The sequence below is a fragment of the Myxine glutinosa genome, chromosome 9, assembly GCF_964187855.1.
Source record: "Myxine glutinosa chromosome 9, kmMyxGlut1.1, whole genome shotgun sequence".
NCBI classification, from domain to species: domain Eukaryota; kingdom Metazoa; phylum Chordata; class Myxini; order Myxiniformes; family Myxinidae; genus Myxine; species Myxine glutinosa.
The window spans coordinates 52,836,240-52,859,979 of NC_136269.1; the positions used below are offsets into that span (position 1 = coordinate 52,836,240).

The 23,740-nt window shown below is 40.4% G+C and overlaps 1 protein-coding gene across 5 annotated transcripts in view; it reads right to left on the minus strand.

Annotated features, from left to right (window-relative positions):
- Positions 1-6,318: 6,318 nt before the first annotated feature.
- LOC137412485 (SLIT and NTRK-like protein 2) overlaps positions 6,319-23,740 on the minus strand; it is a 267,036-nt gene continuing 249,614 nt past the window's right edge. For 4 of the 5 annotated variants that reach the window (XM_078784343.1, XM_078784338.1, XM_078784339.1 and 1 more), the window contains one exon: positions 7,033-14,781. In XM_078784343.1, coding sequence (XP_078640469.1) covers positions 12,016-14,781 — 2,766 coding nt within the window. In that variant the 3' untranslated portion in view covers positions 7,033-12,015. Of the gene's footprint in view, positions 6,592-7,032; positions 14,782-23,740 lie in introns of those variants that run through there. The other variant, XM_078784342.1, reaches the window with a different exon arrangement.

Sequence of the window (23,740 nt, forward strand, 5' to 3'; positions counted from 1 at the left end):
CACCACAATTTGAGACCCTTTGAGAAAGTGCCACCCAGCAGTGATCTCGAGGGTCCATACTAACTACCTATGGTGTCAAACCTTTTATGCAGTGGGTGGTAAACAAACTCATTAATCTAGGCCCCTATGAGATTTAGCTCCCGGTCTATTAGTGACTCAATGAGCAAAGGCTGTTACATTTTCAAGTCAATCGGATTTAAAATGGCGATTTTAGAAATTTGACCTCCAGATGACATTTGACCTTTAACCTCAAAATCAATAGTCTTCTCAATTGTGACGACCTCTACAACTTGGTGAAGTTTCATGACGCTCGGTTTAGAATTGTGACCTGTAGGCCAGTGACAAACAAACAAATGAAAAATCACTCATAGAGTGACACTTGGCAAAACAGAACAAAGTAGAATGGCACTCAGTGGAGCATCCTTTTGACCTCAAAAATAATTAGTGGTTGAATTCATTGACCTGATATACAAATCGTATTCAAAGTTTAAGTTAATCGGTTTAAAATTGGCAATTTTAGAAATCTGGCTGATGACCTTTTGGCCTATGTTGACCTCAAAAATGGTTGGTGGTTGGTTTCAGTAAGCTGATATGAAAGTCCTTTTCAAATTTCAAGTCAATCGGATGAAAATTGAGGATTTTAGAAATCTGAAAAATGTGGTTGACCTTTGGCCTATGTTGACCTTATGACCCATGTTGATCTCAAAAATAGTTTGTGGTTGAATTCACTCAGCTGAAATGAAAATCCCATTCAAATTTCAAGTGAATCAGATGAAAATTGAGGATTTTAGAAATTTGAAATTGTTGTTGACCTTTGGCCTATGTTGACCATTTGGCCTATGCTGATCTCAAAAATAGTTGGTGGTTGAATAGAGTTAGCTTATATGTAAATCCCATTCAAATTTCAAGTGAATCAGATGAAAATTAAGGATTTTAGAAATTTGAAATTGTTGTTGATCTTTGGCCTATGTTGACCTTTTGGCCTATGCTGATCTCAAAAATAGTTGGTGGTTGAATTCAGTTAGCCGATATGTCAATCCTTTTCAAATTTCAAGTCAACCGGATGAAAATTGAGGATTTTAGAAATTTGAAAAAAGTGGTTGACCTTTGGCCTATGTTGACCTTTTGGCCTACACTGATCTCAAAATAGTTGGTGGTTGAATTCAGTTAGCTGATGTGTAAATCCTCTTCAAATTTCAAATTTTTTGGATGAAAATTGAGGATTTTAGAAATTCAGAAAAAGTGGTTGACCTTTGGCCTATGTTGACATTTTGGCCTATGCTGATCTCAAAAATAGTTGGTGGTTGAATTCAGTATGCTGATATGTAACTCTTATTCAAATTTCAGGTCAATCGGATGTACATTGAGGATTTCAAGGATTCAAAAAAAGTGGTTGACCTTTGGCCTATGTTGACCTTTTGACTTTTTGACCTCAAAAATATATAGGATTCCGTCGGACCACAAATTCTACCATTTGTGAAGTTTCGTAAAGATCAGTTTAAAATAGTGACCTGTAGGCAAGTATAAGTGAGCGGACAGACAAACACACACGCACACACACACACACACACACACACACACACACAAACCGGAGTGATCAACGTACTTGCAAAAAAATTTTTTTTTTTTTTGCCAAGTAACAAACACAGACACACAGACAGACAGACAGACAGACAGAATGACAAACGCAAGCGACCAATATACTTGAAAAACTTCGATTTTGCAAGTAATAAACAGTCCAAGGGTGAATTACTCTTTGGTGGCAGAGGTAATGAAAGGTCTCACATTAAATGTAAGAGGAACATTTGTGTTAGATGTTTAGTTTACTCACCTGTATCAAAATAATGTAGTGCAGTAATGCAATGAAGTAAGGACTGTACGTATAACTGAACTATTAGGCGGAAAAGGCATATTATTAAATGTTTGAGAGTGGGAATTAGGGCCGCTCCCTCCCCCCTCCCCTCCTCCACTTCCCCTCACATACACACACACCTAAACATCTGGCGAAAGCAAATCGATGCTCCACAATCAATACGCTTGAGCATTCACCAACTTTATCCAAGAGGAAAAGGTAATGAATGAGTGGCTCACAGAAGGTAACACCTTCCTCATCCCAAATTTGGAAGTAACCTAATTACCTCGCAAATATAAACCAATAACATAACATGTCTACCAACAACATAAAACTCATAATGGGATTCACAGAAATGATGTACCACCACCTAACACAAGGAGGTGTAGAGGCAGAACAGAAGAGATGTAAGAGGATGTTATGGAACAATAGACCACCTACTACTAAATAAGGCCATCCTCAAAATCTGTAAAACGAGGAGAATCAAATTATCGACAGCCGAGATAGACTGTAAAAAAGCTTTTGATAAGGTCCCACATACATGGATGATAAAACGCATGGAAGTATACAAGATCAACCCCTAAATAATCTTGAAAACTGATTGAAAAATCAATGGAGCTTTGGAATACCATATTTATATTACAGCACTCGGAAGGAAAGATCGAAATACCAGGGGTCAAGATACATTGAGGAATCTTCCATGGAGACAGCGATTCACCTATCCTGTTTTCTGCCTGGCTCTGGACCCACTGTGCAAACTCGTTGATGAGCAAGGACACGGATAAACCCTGACATCAAATAATAGAACGTCCGAAGAAACGGAAAGGTGACACATCTACTGTACTGTATATGGACAATTTATTTGCACCAATGGACAAAAAATTGGCAGAACAATCAAAATTAGTGAAACGGTACTCCAATGACATTCAAATGGAATTTCGCTGGATAGGTGTGCCAAGTGTACATTTGTACAAGGTGACGAACAAAAATGGACCACTCAAAAATCGACGAGATACAACAATACAGGAGCTATATAACGAAGCACCATACAAATACGGGTAGAAGAGGACCACCAAATATGTCACAAACAAAGGCGCAAAACAATTACCAAAGAATTACCGACAGAGAATGAGGATGATCCTGAAAACATACCTTTCTCCAAGGAACAAAATCAAAGGCATAAACCAACTTGAATACCATTATTCCAATACACCCATGGGATAATAAACTGGCCACAAGCATAAATCAGTAAGCTAGATATGAAAACAAGGAAACTCATCACCATCCACAAAATGTTCTACAAAAATCGATACATCCCAAGAATGTAGCTGTCGAGACGAGAAGGAGGTGGCGGCCTGATGGAGCTCAACCAACTGCACAGAATGACTGTGCTGTGTACGTGAAGAGGTCAATAAACGAACAAATCCAATTTGTGTGCCAAAACAAAGACAACAAGCCAGAAAAGGTATCGCTAGGTTACCGAGCAATACATATCCAAACACATGTGCAGATAGAATATGTCACATATGAAACCAAAAAGCAAAACAGCAATGAATACAGCACCAACTATTGCAAAAAAGACGAAAGAAATATATAAGGCAAAATATAGACATATAAAAAAGCAGGGAGAAATATTTTTAAAAGACTGACAGAATGGACATAGACAAAAAGGTCTCGTTGAAATGGCGAATAAGAGGTCAGCTCAACCGGGATGGATAACGAATCATAAATGCCCAAGACAAAATAAACTACACCAATGGCTTTGCGAAAATGGCGGGACTTAGTCAATTGGACAAGTGCAGGTTCTGCAATGTAGAAACAGAAAGTACAAGCCATCTCCTATCAGGATGTAAAGAAAACTCATGTCAGAACATCTGTACACAGTAAGGCACAACAAAGTATGTAGAAAAATCCACTGGCACATCTGCTAAAAAAAAATCCCAGTTTCAGAAAGCTCGTGCAAATATAAACCAAAAGGGTCATTGAAAACAAGGAAGTAATGTTCACGTATAACTTAATGATCCCATCGAGCGTGAACATAGAAAACAAAGCATTGTGAACGGATGGAGTACTTATGGTAGGTACAAAACAAGAAAGAAGGCATTGCTAATTGAACTGTCAATACTCAGCGATTTTGGCCTAAGCAATGCAAAAATTTAGAAGATGACCAAATACCAGGATGTAAAAAAAAAATGAAATGAAAAGATCCTGGAAGCTGAAGAGCACTGGAATTGTACCAGTGATTTATTGGAGCAATGGGAATGATTACAAAGAACCTTACAGAGATCTTATAAAACATCTCTGGGACTATTACTACAAACCAACTACAGTTGGAAGCTGTCCGGGGCTCGGTGACATCTCAAAAAGAGCCCTTGGAACAAAAGTTTGAGAACAACAAAACTTCACAATTTGGTCCATGAATCATGAATGATCCCTTACTGAAACGGAGATGGGTACATTGAGCCGTGGGACGATTCTGTTCAACCTTCTAAAACCTACATATACAACCGAGACACACACACACACACACACACACACACACACACACACACACACACACACACAAAACGGGCATTCTTCAAAACACAACCACTTGGGAATTCATCAAAACTTGGGAATTCAAAACACCCATCCACCCCCTCCAATGTTTCAAACATTGTCTCATTTTATCTTTTACTTGTTGTGCCTTGCTGTCAGATTCTTACATCCTTCTCTCTCTCCCTTACCACCCTTGGTCCTTTCTGCGTCATCAAACACCGAAACTTTTCCTTTCATGTCTACTCGTAGAAAATGGCGTTCCCAAACCTCAAACTGTAGTCTTCCTTCGCACTTCAAGGATCATTTAATTTGTCTGAGCATGTCAGGAAAATGTATTTGCAACTTTTATAGGAAGAATAACTTGAGTGGATCCAAGATTGATGCGTTTCGATTATCCTTCCTATTAAGTTCACATGGAACACGAGCATGGAATTGTGGGCGATTTCAATGAAAAATTTGCCAGTTGAAGCACCGTGATTTGCTTCACCATGGTCATGGTGCATGAAATAGCCGAATTGAAAATAGTGATGTTGAATGGCTTGCAGTGGATGTGCAGATGTCCCTTTAGGATAACAGGGCAGCAGGTCATGGAAAACAAGAGAAATTTCAACCAGCTGCCAGTAGTGGCTTATGAGAATTCCTGATGCCCTCTATTTCCAGAGGGAGGTGTGTTATGAGCCCTACATGAGTTCGGCCTCTCTAACACCTTGCCCACATGGTGGCCGTGTACTCCACTGCATTGCGGATGAAGGCTGGTAATTCTTAGATCACTAATGAAATTGTGCCAAAGAAAGATTTTGCATTTCGGACAATACCTCGACTTAGTCTGCCTTTGAAAAGCTACTTTGAGACACTCAGTGCAGGACAATTCAGCAGATTGTGAATTCAGGCTGTGCGTGGTTTGGCATTAAAGTGAAACGTGCATGGCATTTCAAAAACTTAGAAATACCACATCTGCTCATTATAGTTTTTATTTCACTTTCCATCCTTATATGTATATATGTTCCAATAGCAAATATAATTATAGGTACTTGTTTCTCTCCAAGTGCTTCTATACAAATTCCACTATTGATTATGGTATTTTATCATTCCTCATATTCCATAATTATGCTCCCTATGTTATTTGTATTTATCAAATTTATTTATATATATTGTACATATATATATATTTATATATTTGTATTTATTTATCAATTCTCGTTCAATACACGTTTGAATGTTTCATCACTCAATGAATTTGTTCATTATTTACGTTTTATATTTTTCCTGAAAGTTTTATGATGCCTAAATTTGCTTGTGTCCATCTATTTATCACGTACTCAAATATGGTGGAATTTTAGAATCCTACCCCAGTATGCTCCATAATCCATAGCAGTCCTTTACCTTCACTTGCCCTTACTTCCATCTCCTTTAAACCTCCCTTGTTGAAGGAATTTGTCATTTTGCTTTTGCAAATATGATTTGAGTGCTGGCATTCTGTAATGTTGCGTGCATTCAAAACCTCATGAAATTGCGGAGAAGAAGACCTGGAAAAATAATTGAACTTTGAGTGGGTAACAGAAAAGCCTGTGACAACATACATATTTCTCTGTCATGATATCATGTGGAATGTGTTTTCAAACTTTCAGCTCTTACACCGGTGAATTGCATGCACTGCAGTATTGCTGTGTTTATATCCATGGCTCTAGGCTGGCAGGTTAGCGGAGCGGTATGGTGACTCCTTTTGGAGCTGTCTCGCCTATTTGGGAATATCTGGCTGCCTATAAACCTTCATGCTGTTGTTTCACATCCAAAGCAATACATCATTGTGTGTGTGTCGTCTCTTGGATGGACGCTAAAACTGGATATGATGAATTATGTGAACTAGCAACGGTACATGCCCTATGGGCGGGGCTTCAATTGGGAGGCCCAAATGAAAAGGCAAAATATCAGAAATTGAAGGCTTTTTTTATGTTAAACGATTTATATAAACATCCGTTAAATCATATTACACGCAAATCATCAAAATCTAAACAGTATTTGTAGAATTTCAACAAAAGCCACATCACTGTTCATATCGGTAAATATTATTCCATCGTGTTTGGAAAAACTGGAAAATTGGAAAAAAATTGGAAAAACGATATAGCCTATTTTACTCCAGGGGGTCCCAGGATTGCCCACCAAAAATTTTGTTGCGATCGGTTCAGCCATTTTTGCGGTACCTGGGAACAGACAGACAGACAGACAGACATTTGGTGAATTATAGTAAGATGGTTTAATTTTTATTTATTTATGAAGAATGGGGAATCATAGTCCGATGGTATGTGATGGTCTAATTGCAAGGAATGTCATCTTCATACACACTTGAGGCAGATATTAAAGCAGATTCATGAACAAATGAATTAAGTTGATGCAACTGTACACATTCCGTCATGTCGAGGACGTGGGAAACGTTACACAGCCAATAGTGCATCAGAGATGGTGCCACCTGCAATTATTTTTTAATACAACAACAACCTCAACATGCATTTTAAAGGCCATTTTCCCTGCTAGAGCGGGGGTTAGCCTTGCGGTCCCCATGACAATCTTCTCCATTTTGCCCTATTTTCTGCATCTCCCCTTGTTAACCCCCTTGCCCGCATTTCTTCTTCCACCATCTTTAGCCAAGTCTTTCTCGGTCTTCCCCGTCCTATACTTCCTTCTACATTCATTTCCATCACTCTTATCAACCAGTCACTTTCATCCTTCCTCAACACATGACCAAACCATTTCAACCTGTTACTCTTCACAGCATCAATCACAGGCTCTATTCCCATCATCTTTCGCAATTCATCATTTGTCTTCCTCTCTCTCAACGATACTCCGCACATCCGTCGAACCATTCGCATTTCCAACCTTTCCAGCCTTCGTTGCTGCTCTACGTTCATTACCCATGTCTCGCTCCCATAAATCATAACACTTCTCACACATGCAGCATACACCTTTCCCTTCAGCTTCAACGACACTCCCCTCATCATCAGCACGCCACTCAGTGGTTATATTGCGTAGCAGAAGTATTTTAATGAGAAACTTAAATATTCCCTGAGTCTGTCTTCAGCATTTATTCAATAATTGCATGGTAGCGATGATGTCCTGCATGGCAGCTATCAATAATGTCTCAAATGGGCAAGGAAGGGAATTTGCTATCTCAAATAACTAAATAAAATAAAATAAATAAATAAATGCATAAAATGGGACACTTTACAAGTGTTGTGTTGATTGTTTTTATGGTAAGAACATTTCCTGCTTGATAGCTTGAAAAACAAACCCTGGGTGCTGCATAAAAACCTGGTTATCTACAGCTCAGCGGGCAGGAAGTGCTAACGTAGCTTGTCTGCTGTTGGAGTGAGGTTTTTTTTATGGCACAGGTGAAGTATCCTGAGGGAGTCTGGCAGATAGTTAATATAAAGCAGGAAAAAAGAATCAGTCTCGGATTGCTGCCCTCTGGGATAATGTATGAGACAGGAAGGATGGAGAGAAGAGGATATTGCTGAAAGTGGCATACGCTGCTTGCCTTCACTGAGCAAGTCAACACACTTAATAGAGCGAAGGGGCTGCTGGTGGAGAAGAGAGGACAGAACCAGGTGTAAAATCATTTACAATGTCAGGAAGATGTAGAGCAAGAAAAATATGGTTTTACTTGAGATCCTGAAAACTTGATACATTCCTGGGTCAGGTGAAGCAATGCATTCTCTTTGGGAACGTTTGTGAGTGACCGGTGATTATGGACCGTATATTGTTTTGAAATCAGGTTGGACGGACAGTAATTTAAGAAGTGCCTCTTACTGCACTTTCAGCAAATTGGTAAGAAGCTGGCAAACCTCCATAATGATATAGGTCTGCAGTGCATGGAGAACCTGAACAAACCTCCATTCTCATTTTCTGCATATGACCTTTAGTTCGTTGACTTAATTAGTCCATCTGTTTGGAAAATAAAAACCTTTCTAACATTGCTGCAGAATGGTTATTGGAATGTGGAAAATCCTGCAAGTCGATGCTTACGGAACCTGTGTTTAGCATATCTTCAACAACTGCACGGTGGGGATGGCACGTGCCACCTGTCACGCTGCCTGTGTGCACAAACACATCGAGAAGATGCCAAAGTGATTCCAACAAGGGGTATTTTGAATTGTGTGTGTGTGTGGAGCTCGGTAGAGCGCACACCTCCACCAGGCTGAACAGTTTACGTTTCGTATCCCACTGATAGGCCGGATCTGGATTCCGACCTGAACCAAAATCTCATCGGCTTTTCTTGTCAACTACCCAACTCAACCACCACGTTTTGTCATAATCTGTCAGCAACTTTTTGAGATGTTGTGCTATATATCGTTTTTTTGCCCATGTCTCAATGCTGAAGAATCACTTACAAATTAAAAAACAAATCTGGTATCGGAATCAGCATCCGAGTCTTCACCAAAATCTAATCATTTCGTCCTTGCCACACACCCAACGTCCCCACCAAATTTCGTCCGAATCCATCCATAACTTTTTTATATGTCTTGTTGACAAACAGACAGGAGTGAAATCATAACCTCCACCCACAGAAAGATGTTCCTTGTATAATCTGTAATTACTCTCGGAGGTTTTCTGCTGGGTCACTTGACGACCGGCTTCGACATTGGCCATCCCAGAACTTGTACTAAAGTATTCATGCGATTCCCATCGGTTGCCTCGAAAGAATTCCCCCATTTATATGTACGATTCCTGTGGAATATCACTCTCATGTCATCGGTGAGAAAGATGCAACGTTGATTCCTCAGACCTTCGCAATTGGTTTTCATTCTCACTTCCTCCTTATTATTCACTCTCCATTGGCATCTCCTTGAGGTCTTCCATTGGCTGTGAGCAATTATGAATAAGCAAAGGTTTTTTGGGAAGAAATAATATCCAATAATTGTGCTCTCATTTTATTACATTAAAAATGTTTTGCTGTTGGAGACAAACACGAGCATGCTCCCTATCCATATCTTTGTCAAATGACCATATCATCAGTTTCATACCCATTGAGGGTATGAGCAGAGAGAGAGAGAGTCACGTGACAGACATCACTCACAAACCTGCAGAGAAATACAGAACACTAATGTTTAGCGTACAAGAATATATGTTTATTTCATTATAATGTATCTTACAGCCATAACCCTTTTGTATAAAAAAAACCCCACCGGTCGATATCTTTGAGATGATACTACGTGGCTCACCACGTATGACGTCACACATCCCAACACTTCGCTTCCGTGTAATCAAATTGGAGCAGGGAGATCTTCGTTTAAAGCATCACGTATAATGATGTCAAGTCACAATTGCGATAGGGTCTTGGTCATGCTCGTTCGGCCTGTTGTCGACACGACCACAGCTGGATTTGACCCACAGGTCCTGGGCTTTCAAGCAAGATCACGGATCACAAAGGGATGTCCAGACACCCAAATCACTACTCAGTAAAGATTGCGACTGTTTCCGTAATCAGCCACAGGATCAGCGAGAAAGCCCTGTAATGCAATTATCTTCGGAAAAGGGAAGACGCAATAATTAAAAAAACAGTTAGAAATAATAAATAAATATTACAATATGACTTGATGTAAGAAGAAACTTCTGAAACGATCAATGATCATGACAATAACTTAATTCTGTGCCGAAATGTTGTGCCCGTTGCAAACAGTAACTCGAGGGCTCACTAAAAGCAGCGTTGTGTTGGTTGTGCAATGTTGAGTTAGCTAAATGAACTGAAGTGTGAAGGCAGCTAGCATAGGCGGTTCTGTGTGAGCGGGGAGGAGGAAGAAGGGTGGAGGCGAAATGGTGTACCGTACAAGAAAAATAGGCATCTTCACTGTGAACTGTTCCTTCCGCAAAAAAACAAAAACATCATCAACTTTGGCTTTCCTGTGTTTTACCCTCTTGCAGATTGTTTCATGTACCTTCTTCTAGTGTTGATGCACCTGTGTGACTGTTTATGAGGAAATTGGGTGAAAAACAGAAATATGTTATTGAAATATGGTTATTGAGTGCCTGAGTCGATGACCATCTAGATTCTAGATCATCAGCTGGGCATCGATTATCATTGAAGTTTCAACCCTTTAATGCCAGAAACTCGCCGAACAGTGGGTCCACAACCTTGGTATGTGTCTGAAGGCTATGCGAGAAAGAGGAGGAGAGAGAGAGGGAGCGATGGGGCAGTGGGAATGGGGGAGGAAGGAGAGATTGCATTTTAAACAAGATCCATTGTTTCAGTGCACTATCCATTGCACTATAATGAGCATACGCATACATAGAGTGAGGGCTCTAAAAAAAAACTTTTAATTTAATTTTCCTATCAAAAGGATTTCCTTCTTTTCAGACTTTATTTTAAAGTTCCGGGGTGTGTTCCATTACCAATGAGCTAGCTATCACCTACCAAGCCAGCCGGATCCTTAGCAACGGTTTAGAATGGAGTGCGTAAGCCACTTGGCGAGCGCTCTACAGGAAACTCGGTAACTGAACACATCCCTGTAGTAATCTGTCATCTGTTTCCACTATCCTTTCTTCATCAACTCTTTTAAATCCTCACCATGCTTGCACCTCCCATAATTTAATTTACTCTTAACTGTGCTATTTTGTCATGAAGTCCCTCGGAATTTGCACTTACTTTAGACATTAAAGGTGCACTCACATATAAACACAGACCAAACATCTTATTGCCTCTCTTAAGATCCCCCATCGGTAAACACTTGCCTGTCTTCTACTTTAGCAAATCTGAACAGGCATACCATACTATAAACTTTGTACTTCATATTGGGAAAGCAAATACCAATGGGTGTATGTACTGGTACGTACAAGTAAGCACATGATTCGAATGCAAACATACCGATACAAGAAGCCGAAATTCTGACTGAACTGGGAGTTGTTTAGGCATACTCTGTTGTTATCCGAGCCGGGCAACTATTCTAGGATAACCTGACATGTCACAAACAGTTCCACTTGTTCCTTCCTATTTTCATCCACAGACAACTGATCAAGATTTTGCATCTAAACATAAGGTGAAGCAGAATTATCGATGCTTTTTTGGGTGCATGTCCTTATAAGCACCGGTGTTGTCCAAATGCTCCTCACAGCCAAAGCGTAGACTGAACAGGCCTCGGAAGTAAAAGTGCTACTGCTATCGGCATGCTTTTTCTCCAGTAAGCATATTGGCTCACGCCATTACCACTATGCCATCGCCATGTAGAAAGAAGCTGAAAGTTTATGCTCCAAGATCACAGCTGTTTTTCTTTTCTGGCATTTGTGCTGGCTCTTAGTAACGAGTATGACTTATTGGTGCTAAAACGCAGCAATATCACGAAGTGACAGCGATGATTGAGTGCTTCGACTCACTTAACACCAAAGTGATGCGCTAAAATGAAGTAAAATAGCACAAGAAAAACAAATGATTGTCCTTCTTGGGTGTTCAATATTTGGGCATATGTACTCGTACTATGGTCAAAGTAAATGGCATAGGCCTAATCTGGGACAGCTTACAAGGGCCGTATTACATGAGTAAAATGTGGGCATGATGCCCGTGCAAATGGCAAAATTTCTAACGATGATACAAAGGCACTTTATTATTTCGACTACTAATCTAATGTCCTGCATTTCTTTCACATCGGATGCAAGCCTGACCGCTTTTCAAGCAATTGGAGGTAGTCTGCATCTGCGTGGAGCTTAGCCCGAAGCTCCAAATAATCCCCGGCAGATGGTCCAACCATGTATGGACCCTGGGGCCCACATAACAATGTTTCGTGAATCCGAATCTCATGTGGTGGTACTTCCCTCAAAGTGCGATCAAAAGGCACTGTATCAGGCCTCAACACACTGGGACATTTGTACTCCAGTAGGGAAAGACTTTGTAGTTCACCTTCTCTCTCCAGCACTCTTCGATACAATGCTTCTGGATCATGGAGGAAGGGAAAGGTTTCATGTGCTGGGCGTCCTTCGAGGAATGGCATGCGGGGGCTGCCCGGATGTGAGGCGCTAACTTCATTCAGTCTTCGATAGGCCATATCAGACCCAGTTATGGGTGGGGTCATAGGAGTGACAGCTCCTCCCCCACTTTGAAGCTCACGTTCCTTCTGAAGTCGCTTGTGGTAGCTTAGAGTCCTTATTGCTGCTTCTTCATCTCCATCTTCCTTCTGCTCCATCCCCACTTCCACCTCTACCCTCTCTCCTTTACCTTCCTTTGCTAACTCTTTTGGCTGTTCCCCAACATCCCCCAAAATTTCCTTTGTTACACCTGTTCCTCTCCACCCGGCACGATCTTCGGGCAATGGTCGGACTCGCAACCGTTCAAGGCCATGACAGAATGCAGGTTCTCCTGGGGGTAGCCAGTCACGAGGCTCATAGATGGGGTTATGGCACATTCTCCCAAGAAAGTGTGGCAGTGGTAAAGAGTCGCATCCAGGTGCTGCAATGGCATGCTCGGCTCGTCTACTTCCGTGCCGCTGTCCATACACAGTGTACTGTAACTGCAGGCCGGATGACTCTTGTCGGTTGTTACTTGATGCCGATTGCCGTTTTGCCTTACTGCTGTCACTTCGACGACGCAGAACAAACACAACGACTCCAGCAGCACCAAATATCGTAACGATAAAAACAACAAGTAGACTAAGAATGAGCACAGATAGTGGAATAGCATTAGGTGGTGAAGCTGGAGCTTCAGCAGCAACAACTACTGTGCTGGGTGGTGTTGAATCATCATTAGTGTTGAACAGTCTAGGGGATGGAAGATCCACATGATCCCCTTGATTAGACGCAAATTCCAATGAGCAAAATTCTTCCCAGGGAACACCACGAATGTCACGACCAGCAAGGCGGCGTGGAGATTCACATGTTACTTCACCCAGCACCACACCAGTACTTAAGGCCTCAAGCCAATTCCTAAGCTCTGCCAAACTGCAGCCACATTCCCAGGGGTTCTCATGGAGATCCACTTGAATAAGGGATGATGTTAGGGTTCCAAGTACATGGCTGGCAGGCAGCACTGTAAAGTGGTTAGCACGCAGGTTTAGTCGTGCCAAACCTGGCATGCCAATGAAGGCTCCATGAGGCAGAAAACGAAGCAGGTTGTTATTAAGGAAAAGGAGGCGAAGAGAGGGTGTAGCATTAAAGGTATCTGCATGGATTTCCCGGATAACATTGTATTCCAGATAAAGGTACTGGAGGCCAGAAAGGCCAGCCAGCATCTCAGGTGTAACGCGAGCAAGATCATTTCCATTGAGGTGAAGCCGTCGTAGAGCTGACATATTGCTGAAGGCTCCCTCCTGCACAAAAGATATGCGATTATTGGCAAGATGCAAAAGTTGCAGGCGTGAGAAGAAACTCAGGTCATGCCGCATGATCTTCTGAATGTTATTTCCTGTGAGGTACACTTTACTGGGATCACTGGGAATAGGGTGTAGGTCAGCAAATCGATCCAAACCCCGCTCTTGGCAATTCACTGTCAGCCCAAGGTCAGCTGTATGTACTACGCAGGAACAAACATTTGGACACTCTACTGCGATTGGCGCTTTATCAGCTTGCTCAACCATAGCCTGCCGATGTCTTGGAGTGGCATGTGGGCGTGATGTACGTGGTGGACGTGTGCTTCGGTCTGGGCGCACTGTGGGCACCACTGTCGAAACCACAGCTGAAGAGAATGGAGATGAGCGAACACCTGACTTTCCTCCATCCAGTGACCCAGCGTGATCAAGATCCTCCCGCATACCTGGCTCCCATGCCACTGGTATAGGCTGTGGACTGTTTTGCAGCACTACATCTGTTGTAGTTGCTTCAAATTTGTCACCCTTTTCTCTGGAATGGCTGTCTTGACCTCCCGGTTTTAAACCTGCTTTTCCACTGCTATCTCCTTTTGTTGCTTGTCCCTTTCCAAGTGGCCTGGGACATTGCTCTCGGCGGGACAGCTCACGTAAGTGCTTGCCATGAAGTCGGAATGGTGATTCACACATTACGTCATCAAGGAGCATGGAGTAGGGCACGTTGGCAAGCCAACGTCTCATGCTGAGCAGGTCACAGCTACAATTCCATGGGTTTTCACTGAGTTGAAGCTCAAGTACACGGTTGAGGTTCTCAAGCACGCCGGCATAACGCAACACCTGTATTCTATTTCCACGAAGATCGAGGTGTGTGAGGCGTAAAGAGCGGAAGACGAATTGTGGTAGTGAGGTGAGAAGATTGTCATTAAGGATGAGCACGCGAAGATGCACGAGATGCGTGAGCGCTCCAGGTTCAATCCATCGGAGAAAGTTGTAATCAGCTTGCAGATACTCCAGACCCACCAAGCCCAAGAATGTGTCATTGTGGAATGTCTCCAGATTGTTGTTGTTGAGGTAAAGCTCTCGCAACTCAGCAAGATCTTCAAAACTGCCACCCTGCCGAGGAACACCACCAGACATTAAACATACAAATATTTTATACACTGTATGTAATATTGCTTGATGGAATGTTTATTGTGGAGGGCTCTTTCCCCTCATTGGTTATTTGTTGTTTTGACATTTGACATGAACATAAAACATTTTTCAATTCCAATTACATGCTGCTACATGGTCACAGCTACATGCTGAGCAGGTCACAGCTACAGCATAAATATTTATCTATATCAATGCATTCTTCACGATACACAGCACACTGACCGCACTGGTATTGCTGCCCAATGGACAGAGTGCCAGATAGACATGCTTTGATGCAGTGTATTAGCGCTAAGGTGGGTCCTCATCCAATAATTGAGGATTCTTGCTCAAAAGCATTGTTTTGTATCCTTTGCATCTCTTGTGTCAGTTATATTGGTTGCCAGTGGTCAATACGCCTGTCCAGTGGAGTTGTGCTAATAAGTGTGCTGATTACACCAAGTTGCTATTGCACTTTCTTCTTGAGGAGGATTTCCTTCACGTACATTTGGCTGATTTCACCTTGTGGTACAAAATAACTCCTTTCATGCCACTCTTTTATATTTTGTGTTTTTTGAGGGAAAAATCATGTGTTTATGAACAAAACGTTGGGCAAATATCTACCATATAAACACAGTCGGTTTGTGTGTCTGTACAAATGTCTGTCCCCCTTTGTAAGGGAATGTTTTAAAGGCTAATATTTTAACATGAATGTGCGTTCACTACCGTCTATTTTTGAGGCTAAACCAAACATGTAAAAACATTTTCCATAAAAGAGTAATTATGTCTCTGCTATTGCAATTGTAGACGGTGGCTTGCAAACCAAGCCTCAAGGGGCGGTGTACAGAAGTGTTTTTTTTTAAATAATAAATACAAGGCACAGGGAGGTGGAATTCACTGCATATGATGTGCCAAGCGCGCTGAGTAAAATGAGTGTTCATTTACGTCCGTAGGATGTCTAATAAATAAAGAAGCTATAAGCACATGTGACACGAGGCCGAGGATTCAGACTTTGGCATGATCCCGAGGCTGCACTGTCAAATAAACTGTTCCAAACCGTCATATTTGATGGGCTTTTTTACGAGTAAATAAATAATTTATGTAGTTATATGAAGTCAATCACAACGGCTAACAATAACTAGATGGTATTCATAGAATACTTACCCTGCTCAGTCAACTTGTTGTGAGCCAACTCTTCTGTTTTTGAACGTTTTTTTCCTTTGATCCAATATGGCTGCTAGACCACGTGAGCAATGACATACATTTATATTCTCTAATAGAATTGAAAATTTCGTGTCCATCAGACCAACAGTTGCTGAATTTTTTAAAATAATGATCGGATGGGTAAGTGTTGTATTTGTCGAATTATGACGTCATAACAAAGGCACCGATGACATCATCATTATCATGTCTTATTCCCCATGGGGAGTAGTTGACACTGAGCCAGGTCTCAATTTTTTCCATGGAGTGGTTTCAGAGATATAGAGGTGCGAAGTTTTTCCAAAATGGCGCCTTCACAACACATGACGTCATAATAATCATTAAAATATTCTACAGGAGGAGGCCCTCCTGTGGTGAAAATTTCATGTCAATCGGACCAACGGTTGACGAGAAAATGAATTTTTAAAATGCAGACAAGTAAGGCACACGGCACACAGCACATGTACGACACACACACACACACACACACACACACACACACACACACACACACACACACACACACACACACACACACACACACACACACACACACACACACACACACACACACACACACACACACACACACACACACACACACGTACGTAACTGCATGCTTAACCCAGCTTCTCGCTTCGCGAGCGCAGGGTGATTACGCTTTTGAACCCTTTTGAATTAACCTTTTGAACCGTTTAGATCCCTCTACAATTACCCTTTCAAAACCTTTAAAATTACCCTTTAGAACCCTTTTGAATTTCCCTTTAGAACCCTTTTTAACTACCCTTTTGAATTACACTTTAGAACCCTTTTGAAGAACCCTTTTGAATTACCCTTTTGAACCTTTAGAACCCTTTAGAAACCTTTAGAATTACCCTTTAAAATTACCCTTGAGAAACCTTTCGAATTACACTTCTAATCCCATTGGAACTACCCTTTAGAACCTTCTAGAATTATCCTTTAGAACTCCTTAGAATTGCCCTTTAGGACCATTATAATTACCATTTGGAACCGTTTAGAATGTCTTTGGAACCCTTTAGAATTACCCTTAAAAAGCCATAAGAATTACCCTTAAGAAACCTTTATAATAAAAAGTGTGGGTTATAAATGTTCTTCTTCTTGATTATTTATGGATAGACAAAGCCAAATATTGAGTGGCTTCACCCCTTTAAAAAAATCAGTCTCAACTCACAGATATGATAGTTTGAAGTTGCTGTTGTTACCCTGCACTCGCGAAGTGAAAAGTAGGGTTAAGCATTCAGTTACGTACTATGTGTGCCGTGTGCCGCACGTGTCTGCATTTTAAAAATTCATTTTCTCGGCAATCGTTGGTCCGATTGACACAAAAGTTTACCATAGAAGCACCTCCGCCTGCATAATTTTTCATTCATAATTATGACGTCATAGGTCACGTGGTACGGACGCCATCTTGGAAAAAAGTTACACCTCTATATTTCCCAAACCGCTCCATGGAAAAAATTGAAACATGGCTCATTGTCAAGTACTCACCATGGTGAATAGGATATATTGATGGTGATGCCATCGGTGCCTTAATTATGACGTCATAATTCGACAAATACAGGGTGAGTCAAAAATAGCGCCCGATTTCTGTTTATATATATAATAGCGTAAGGACTCGACTTTGTTATCCCTTTTACGCTGCACCCAGTGACCCGATACCCATGGCACTAATGGATTTACGATCTACGAACCGCGCTCTTTGTTTATCACGTACAGCCATACTCGAAAAATCTGAATTCGCCGACGTTGGGGCCCAAAAGCATCCGATTAACTACCGATACGACGCCATCTTACGACGCCATCGTATTGGCGTCTGCTGGGCGAAGGCGCAGCGAGCCGTCCGCTGATTGGACAGTCGAGTGGTGTGAACATGGGTGGTGTGAACCAAATGGTCTTTTTATTCCCTTGAACATTTTAAATTAGGATATATAAGGAAACGTCGTTATCGTCATTTTAATAAAGTTAAATGGAGTGACGTTGCGATACTCAGGGTGCATTGCATAAATCCTCGTAACTCAGAGAGGTGTAGCAGGTGGCAAGACGTAAGGAAGCTTAAAGATAACGAGCTGAAACAGACGAACGATATGTCAATCCCTTTCTACACCGAACGGCAATAAAAGTATGAGAGCGGGAAGGCATGGCCTGAGCACTTCCAGCAGAGAGGACTGATTGGACTTAACTTAAAGAGAAAAAATTGGAGCTTAACGGAAGAAGAAGATCCCATGAGCGCTCCCCTATGCCATCCATAATGGTACACTCTATCCATACACCACATCCTCCCTTCTGTGGATGTTCCACGGGTTTCGGCTAGTCTATATAATAATAGCGTAAGGACTCAAATTTGTTATCCCTTTTACACCGCACCCAGTGACCCGATGCCCACGGCACTAATGGATTTACGATCTACGAACCGCACTCTTTGTTTATCACGTACAGCCATACTCGAAAAATCTGAATTAGCCGACGTTAGTAGTGTATTTATGTTGCTTCTGGGACACTCTCATTTTCCCATTGACTTACATGTTAATTTTTCCCCTCCCTCATTGCCCCTAAACACCTCTATTTCTCTCACCCTGTTCTTTACGAACCTTCTAACCTTTTGACATGTTATCCTTATTCATTAGACCACTTAAACAATGGTCCTTCTGTGTGAACCTGTGATCCTTCTGACCTTATGGACCTTTTAACCTTTTACTCTTAATATCATCTGGTGAATCATCTTTGACCCACTCAAACAACGACCCTACAAATATTTGTTTATGTGTGGGAAATAATTTAATTCTCCTACAACTCTCCTCACCGTCTAATACATTAACAAAAAATATGTTTGAGTTTGGTTCTTTATCAAGATATTTTAACTGAGCTAAAATAAAATGATAAACCTCCCTCAATGTTATTGTCTGAGCGCCTCCAGTACCGCCCACTTTTTGGTAAGCTCCGCCCACTTTTTGGTAAGCCCCGCCCACATTTTTACTAGGCCCGCCCACTTTTGCTAAGCCCCGCCCACTTCTGCGAAGCCCCACCCACTTTGTTAAGTCCCACCCACTTTATAAACTCTTCAGCATTGTATCATTTCCAGGTAATACATTACATCATTTTCAGGGAATTTCCATCACATCATTTCCAGTTAAGACACGCCCAGGTTTGCCCAGGGAATTTCCACAGGAAATGACACACACCCAGCCCTTCTTATAAAAGGCACCGACCACACAGGCTTTTTCAAACACGCTTTCTGCTTCACTTTAGAATGGACTACTATGCCGAAATGGAATGGGATAACTTTGCTATTCCTTGGAGTCTTACTACCTGTGTAGAACTCAACCTTCAGATTGATGAACTGGACTCGAACCTCTTATCAATGGAGGTAAGTTTGTTTATTTATTTATTTATTTATTTGATTAATTTTTTTTTTAATTTTCTTTTAATTTTTTTTTTTTTTTAGATGAGACTCGTGTAAGAGTTAACAAAGTTAATTTTAATATTCATAGAGCTTGATTTATACAAATAAAAATATTGTATTAAATTAATACATTGTTATTTTCTTTCACAGGAAATTGTATCTGAGATACGAAATGAAAATTCTGCTTTTAACACAACTTGGGATGAAGTTATTTTTTTGTTTGAAGACTTTTTGAACAACCAAGACCCCCAGAACGAATTCTACCTTGATGATCCAGCCAAATAGTTATACCTTGTAGATCCACAAAATCCTGAAAAAGAGTTTTACCATGATGATACTTGTTGTGAGTTATCAAAACAAAACCCACTGAACAAGTTCTACCTTGATGAGTCAGAATACAAGTCATACATTGGAGACCCACACATTTCTGAAAATTGGGAAACGGGAATTCTCCCTGATGGTCCGCAGTTATACTATGTGAGACACATCATAGAAACCCTAAAAAATTGGGCAAGGAGAGTTCTCCCTGATGGTCCGCAGTTATACTATGTGAGACACATCATAGAAACCCTAAAAAATTGGGAAACGGGAATTCTCCCTGATGGTCCGCAGTTATACTATGTGAGACACATCATAGAAACCCTAAAAAATTGGGCAAGGAGAGTTCTCCCTGATGGTCCGCAGTTATACTATGTGAGACACATCATAGAAACCCTAAAAAATTGGGAAAGGGAAGTTTTCCCTGATGGTCCGCAGTTATACTATGTGAGACTTATCACGGAAACCCCCAATATTTCTGAAAATTGTGGTTCTACCTTGGAGACTTGGAAAGATGGTTATATTTTTGGAGACTCGGAATGGGGGTTTTGTTTTGATGACTCGGAATGTGATACCTATCTTGGAGGCTCAACAGGAATGTGGTTATACCTTGGGAACTTGGAAAGTTGGTTTTATTTTGGAGACTCTACCTGTGGGGTTCCTCTTGGAGACTCTTTGGATTCTAAAGCAATGAACAATGTTCTTTATTTAATGACGCTTGATTTAAGCAATATCAAGAAAGTTTGAGGAAGAAAATGCTGGAAAATTCTTTCTTCCCATTTCTACTTCTTCAAACTTGAAAGCCTTGAAAGACAGAATTGGAGGGAAGAGGAAAAAAAGAAAAAAGAAATACGTATTTAAAAAAAAGAAGAAAAGAAAGATTATGTTAGGGTTTGGGTGGGATTTTGAATGTGAGGGTTAGGGATGGGGTTGGGTTAGGGATGGGGTTGGGTTAGGGTTGGGATTTTGAATGTGAGGGTTAGGGTTGGGGTTGGGTTAGGGATGGGATTGGGTTAGGGTTGGGTTAGGGATGGGGTTGGGTTAGGGATGGGATTGGGATTGGGTTGGGTTAGGGATGGGGTTGGGTTAGGGATGGGGTTGGGTTAGGAATGGGTTGGGTTAGGGATGGGGTTGGGTTAGGGATGGGTTTGGGTTAGGGTTGGGTTTGGGTTAGGGATGGGGTTGGGTTAGGGATGGGGTTGGGTTAGGGATGGGGTTGGGTTAGGGTTTGTATATTATTATGACTCACTCACACATACACACACACACACAAAAGTTAAGCCCCAACTGGAAAGTTGAGGGATTCTGTGTTTGGGGTTCACAGATTTAAAAACGTATCCCCATTATACACACACAAAAGTTAAGCCCCAACTAAAAAGTTGTGGGATTCTGTGTTTGGGGTTCACAGATTTAAAAACGTATCCCCATTACATTTTATTTATTTATTTATTATTTTCAAGGGTATTATCTGCTTACTTGTGTTTTTTGTAATTCGTGTGAGTAAAATGAACCCAAGATTTCTTCTCCATTTAAATCATATAATTTGTAGGTCCAAGGGACTGTATCCATTACATCAATGATTTTAAATAATTCACGAGTCCATTTTTGTGTATAACCTTTCTCAAAATGACTTTTCCATTTGTATATTCTTACAATATCACCAACTTTAAACTTGGGCTTTCTCAAATTAATCTCCTTTTCATATTCTAATTTTGTAAATGTTTCTGATGGTTTTGATTTTGTTGATGAATGAACTGTATTATTGTAATTATCTACAATATCCTGAATTAAATACACCCATTTTTGAGAACCGAGTTGTGTGAATTTTTTATATAATTTCTCTTTTAAAGTACGATTAAAACGCTCAATAACAACTGCCTTTCCTTCATTAAAGGTGCTGTATAATTTAATACCCTTCCCCTTAAGAAATTTCATGAATATTTTGTTATAGAACTCTGTTCCCTCATCAGTCCATAACTTCTTTGGTTTCCTTTTATCCCGATCAAATATTAGCTTAAAGGCTAACATTAAAGTATCACCCCTTTTATTTTTTAAAGGGACAACCCAGGCAAATCTACTCCTCAAATCAATAACGGTTAAAGCATACCTGTATCCCCTGTCATTATTCAATTCAATTAAATCAGCGGACCATATGTGGTCGGTGTATTTAGAATAAACCTTCCTTCTTTTAAACTTTGTGATTATAGGTTTGTGTAATTCTTCAGCCAAAAGCTCCTCAGTCTTGATGACATCATTAGAGCCTAATAGTTTTTTGAGGAATAACCAAGACCAAGTTTCAATTTAGCATTTATCAAATTTCTCACAATAAACCTATCAACTTTCTCTCTCAACGTTGGATTTTGTATCAAAGACAAATTATACAACATTTCGCTGTCGGCTTTATGTTTTTCAGTCAACGTAGTGGTTTTCCCATAAGCAATATCATGCTTCATACACACTTCGTCAACCCTATTTGTAGGTTTAGACCAAGGTTTAGGATTGTCAGCCTCATCTAATCTTTTATCCAAGTTTGTTCCTGGACCACAGAAAGAATACCCTGGAAGGTGTAATTCCCCTGGAATTCCAGTTGTTGTAAATTTACTTCCTGACAGAAACTTTTGTATGTCTCCTCCTCTTCTTTTAGGAGAGATGAATTGGCACTTTTTAGAGCCACACACTTGACATATTCCTTTTTGATAAACTCTATTATTTTTAGCTTTAACATAAGGGATATTTTTAGATTTAGTTTTCTTTTTACATTTGAGACAATAACTCATATTTATTTATCAGAAAAATTCCGACAGAGTATCAAAACCTTTTTGGTTTTCAACATATACATTTCAATCTTTATTTTTAAAACATAAAGAATCCTAAGGAATGCCTTCACTCTCTCCTCCATTTATTTACAAATAAAAACTAACTAAAGTCAATGACACCAACATCATCAATCACATAATCTTTTCCTTCTTCTTCTTCTTCTTCTTCACCACTTTCTCGTTTAAATCTCCTCCCTGGAATTGAAGACATTGACGTTGTTATTTTTGAAACCATTATCTTCATAAGAGTTGTTAATTCTTTAATTTCCTCTTCGGTGCGTTGAGATTGATTTATTTGCTGTAATACACTCAATCTTTTACGAATCTCACTGATTTCCATCTTTTTATATTTTTCCTCCCTCTCTCTTTGCTCCCTTTCCTCCCTCTCCTCCTTCTCCTTTTTCTCCCTCTCCTCCTCCTTTTTCTCCCCTTCCTCCTTCTCCTTTTTCTCTCTTTCCTCCTTCTCTTCTTTAACTCCTTCCTCATTTATCTTAGCAATTTTTGATATCAATGTTTTCACAGCATTCATTCTTTCTTTATTTTCCTCTTCGGTGAGTTGAGATTGATCTTCTTGCTGTAATACATCCACTCTTTTTTGAATTGCTCTGATTTCCATCTCCCTCTCCTCCCTCTCTCTTTGTTCCCTCTCCTCCTTCTCTCTTTTCTCTCTTTTCTCCTTCTCTTCTTCAACTCCTTCCTCACCCCTTGCTACCCTTGAGTTTAAACCCCCAAAGAATATTATACATATACTCATCTGGATTTTGAGATATTCTTGTATCTATAATTATTTTTCTCATAATAGGATACCAATAAGATTTGTTGACGATTTCTAAAAGAGTTTTATATTTCATAACTTTGAGAAGTTCATTTTTATTTAATACTTTAAGCAAGTCTCTATTTGTGGGTTTAACAATATCAGTATAAGGCCAGTTTTTTATGACAAAATTCCCATGTATATGCTCCAAATCATAAGGTATGTAATACCGAGCACCCTTTTCTTGTAGGTATCCTTGAATACAAAAATTATAATTCTCTTGTAGTCTTCTTCCTGCCATTTATGTATCAGAAATATATGTGAGATTAATATTATGACAGGTAATACCACCCCATCTTCCCACTACCAAATCGGTTTGTATTCCTCGGCTTTCTATCCTTATCTCATGACCTTCCTTCTTTGTCATGCTAACCA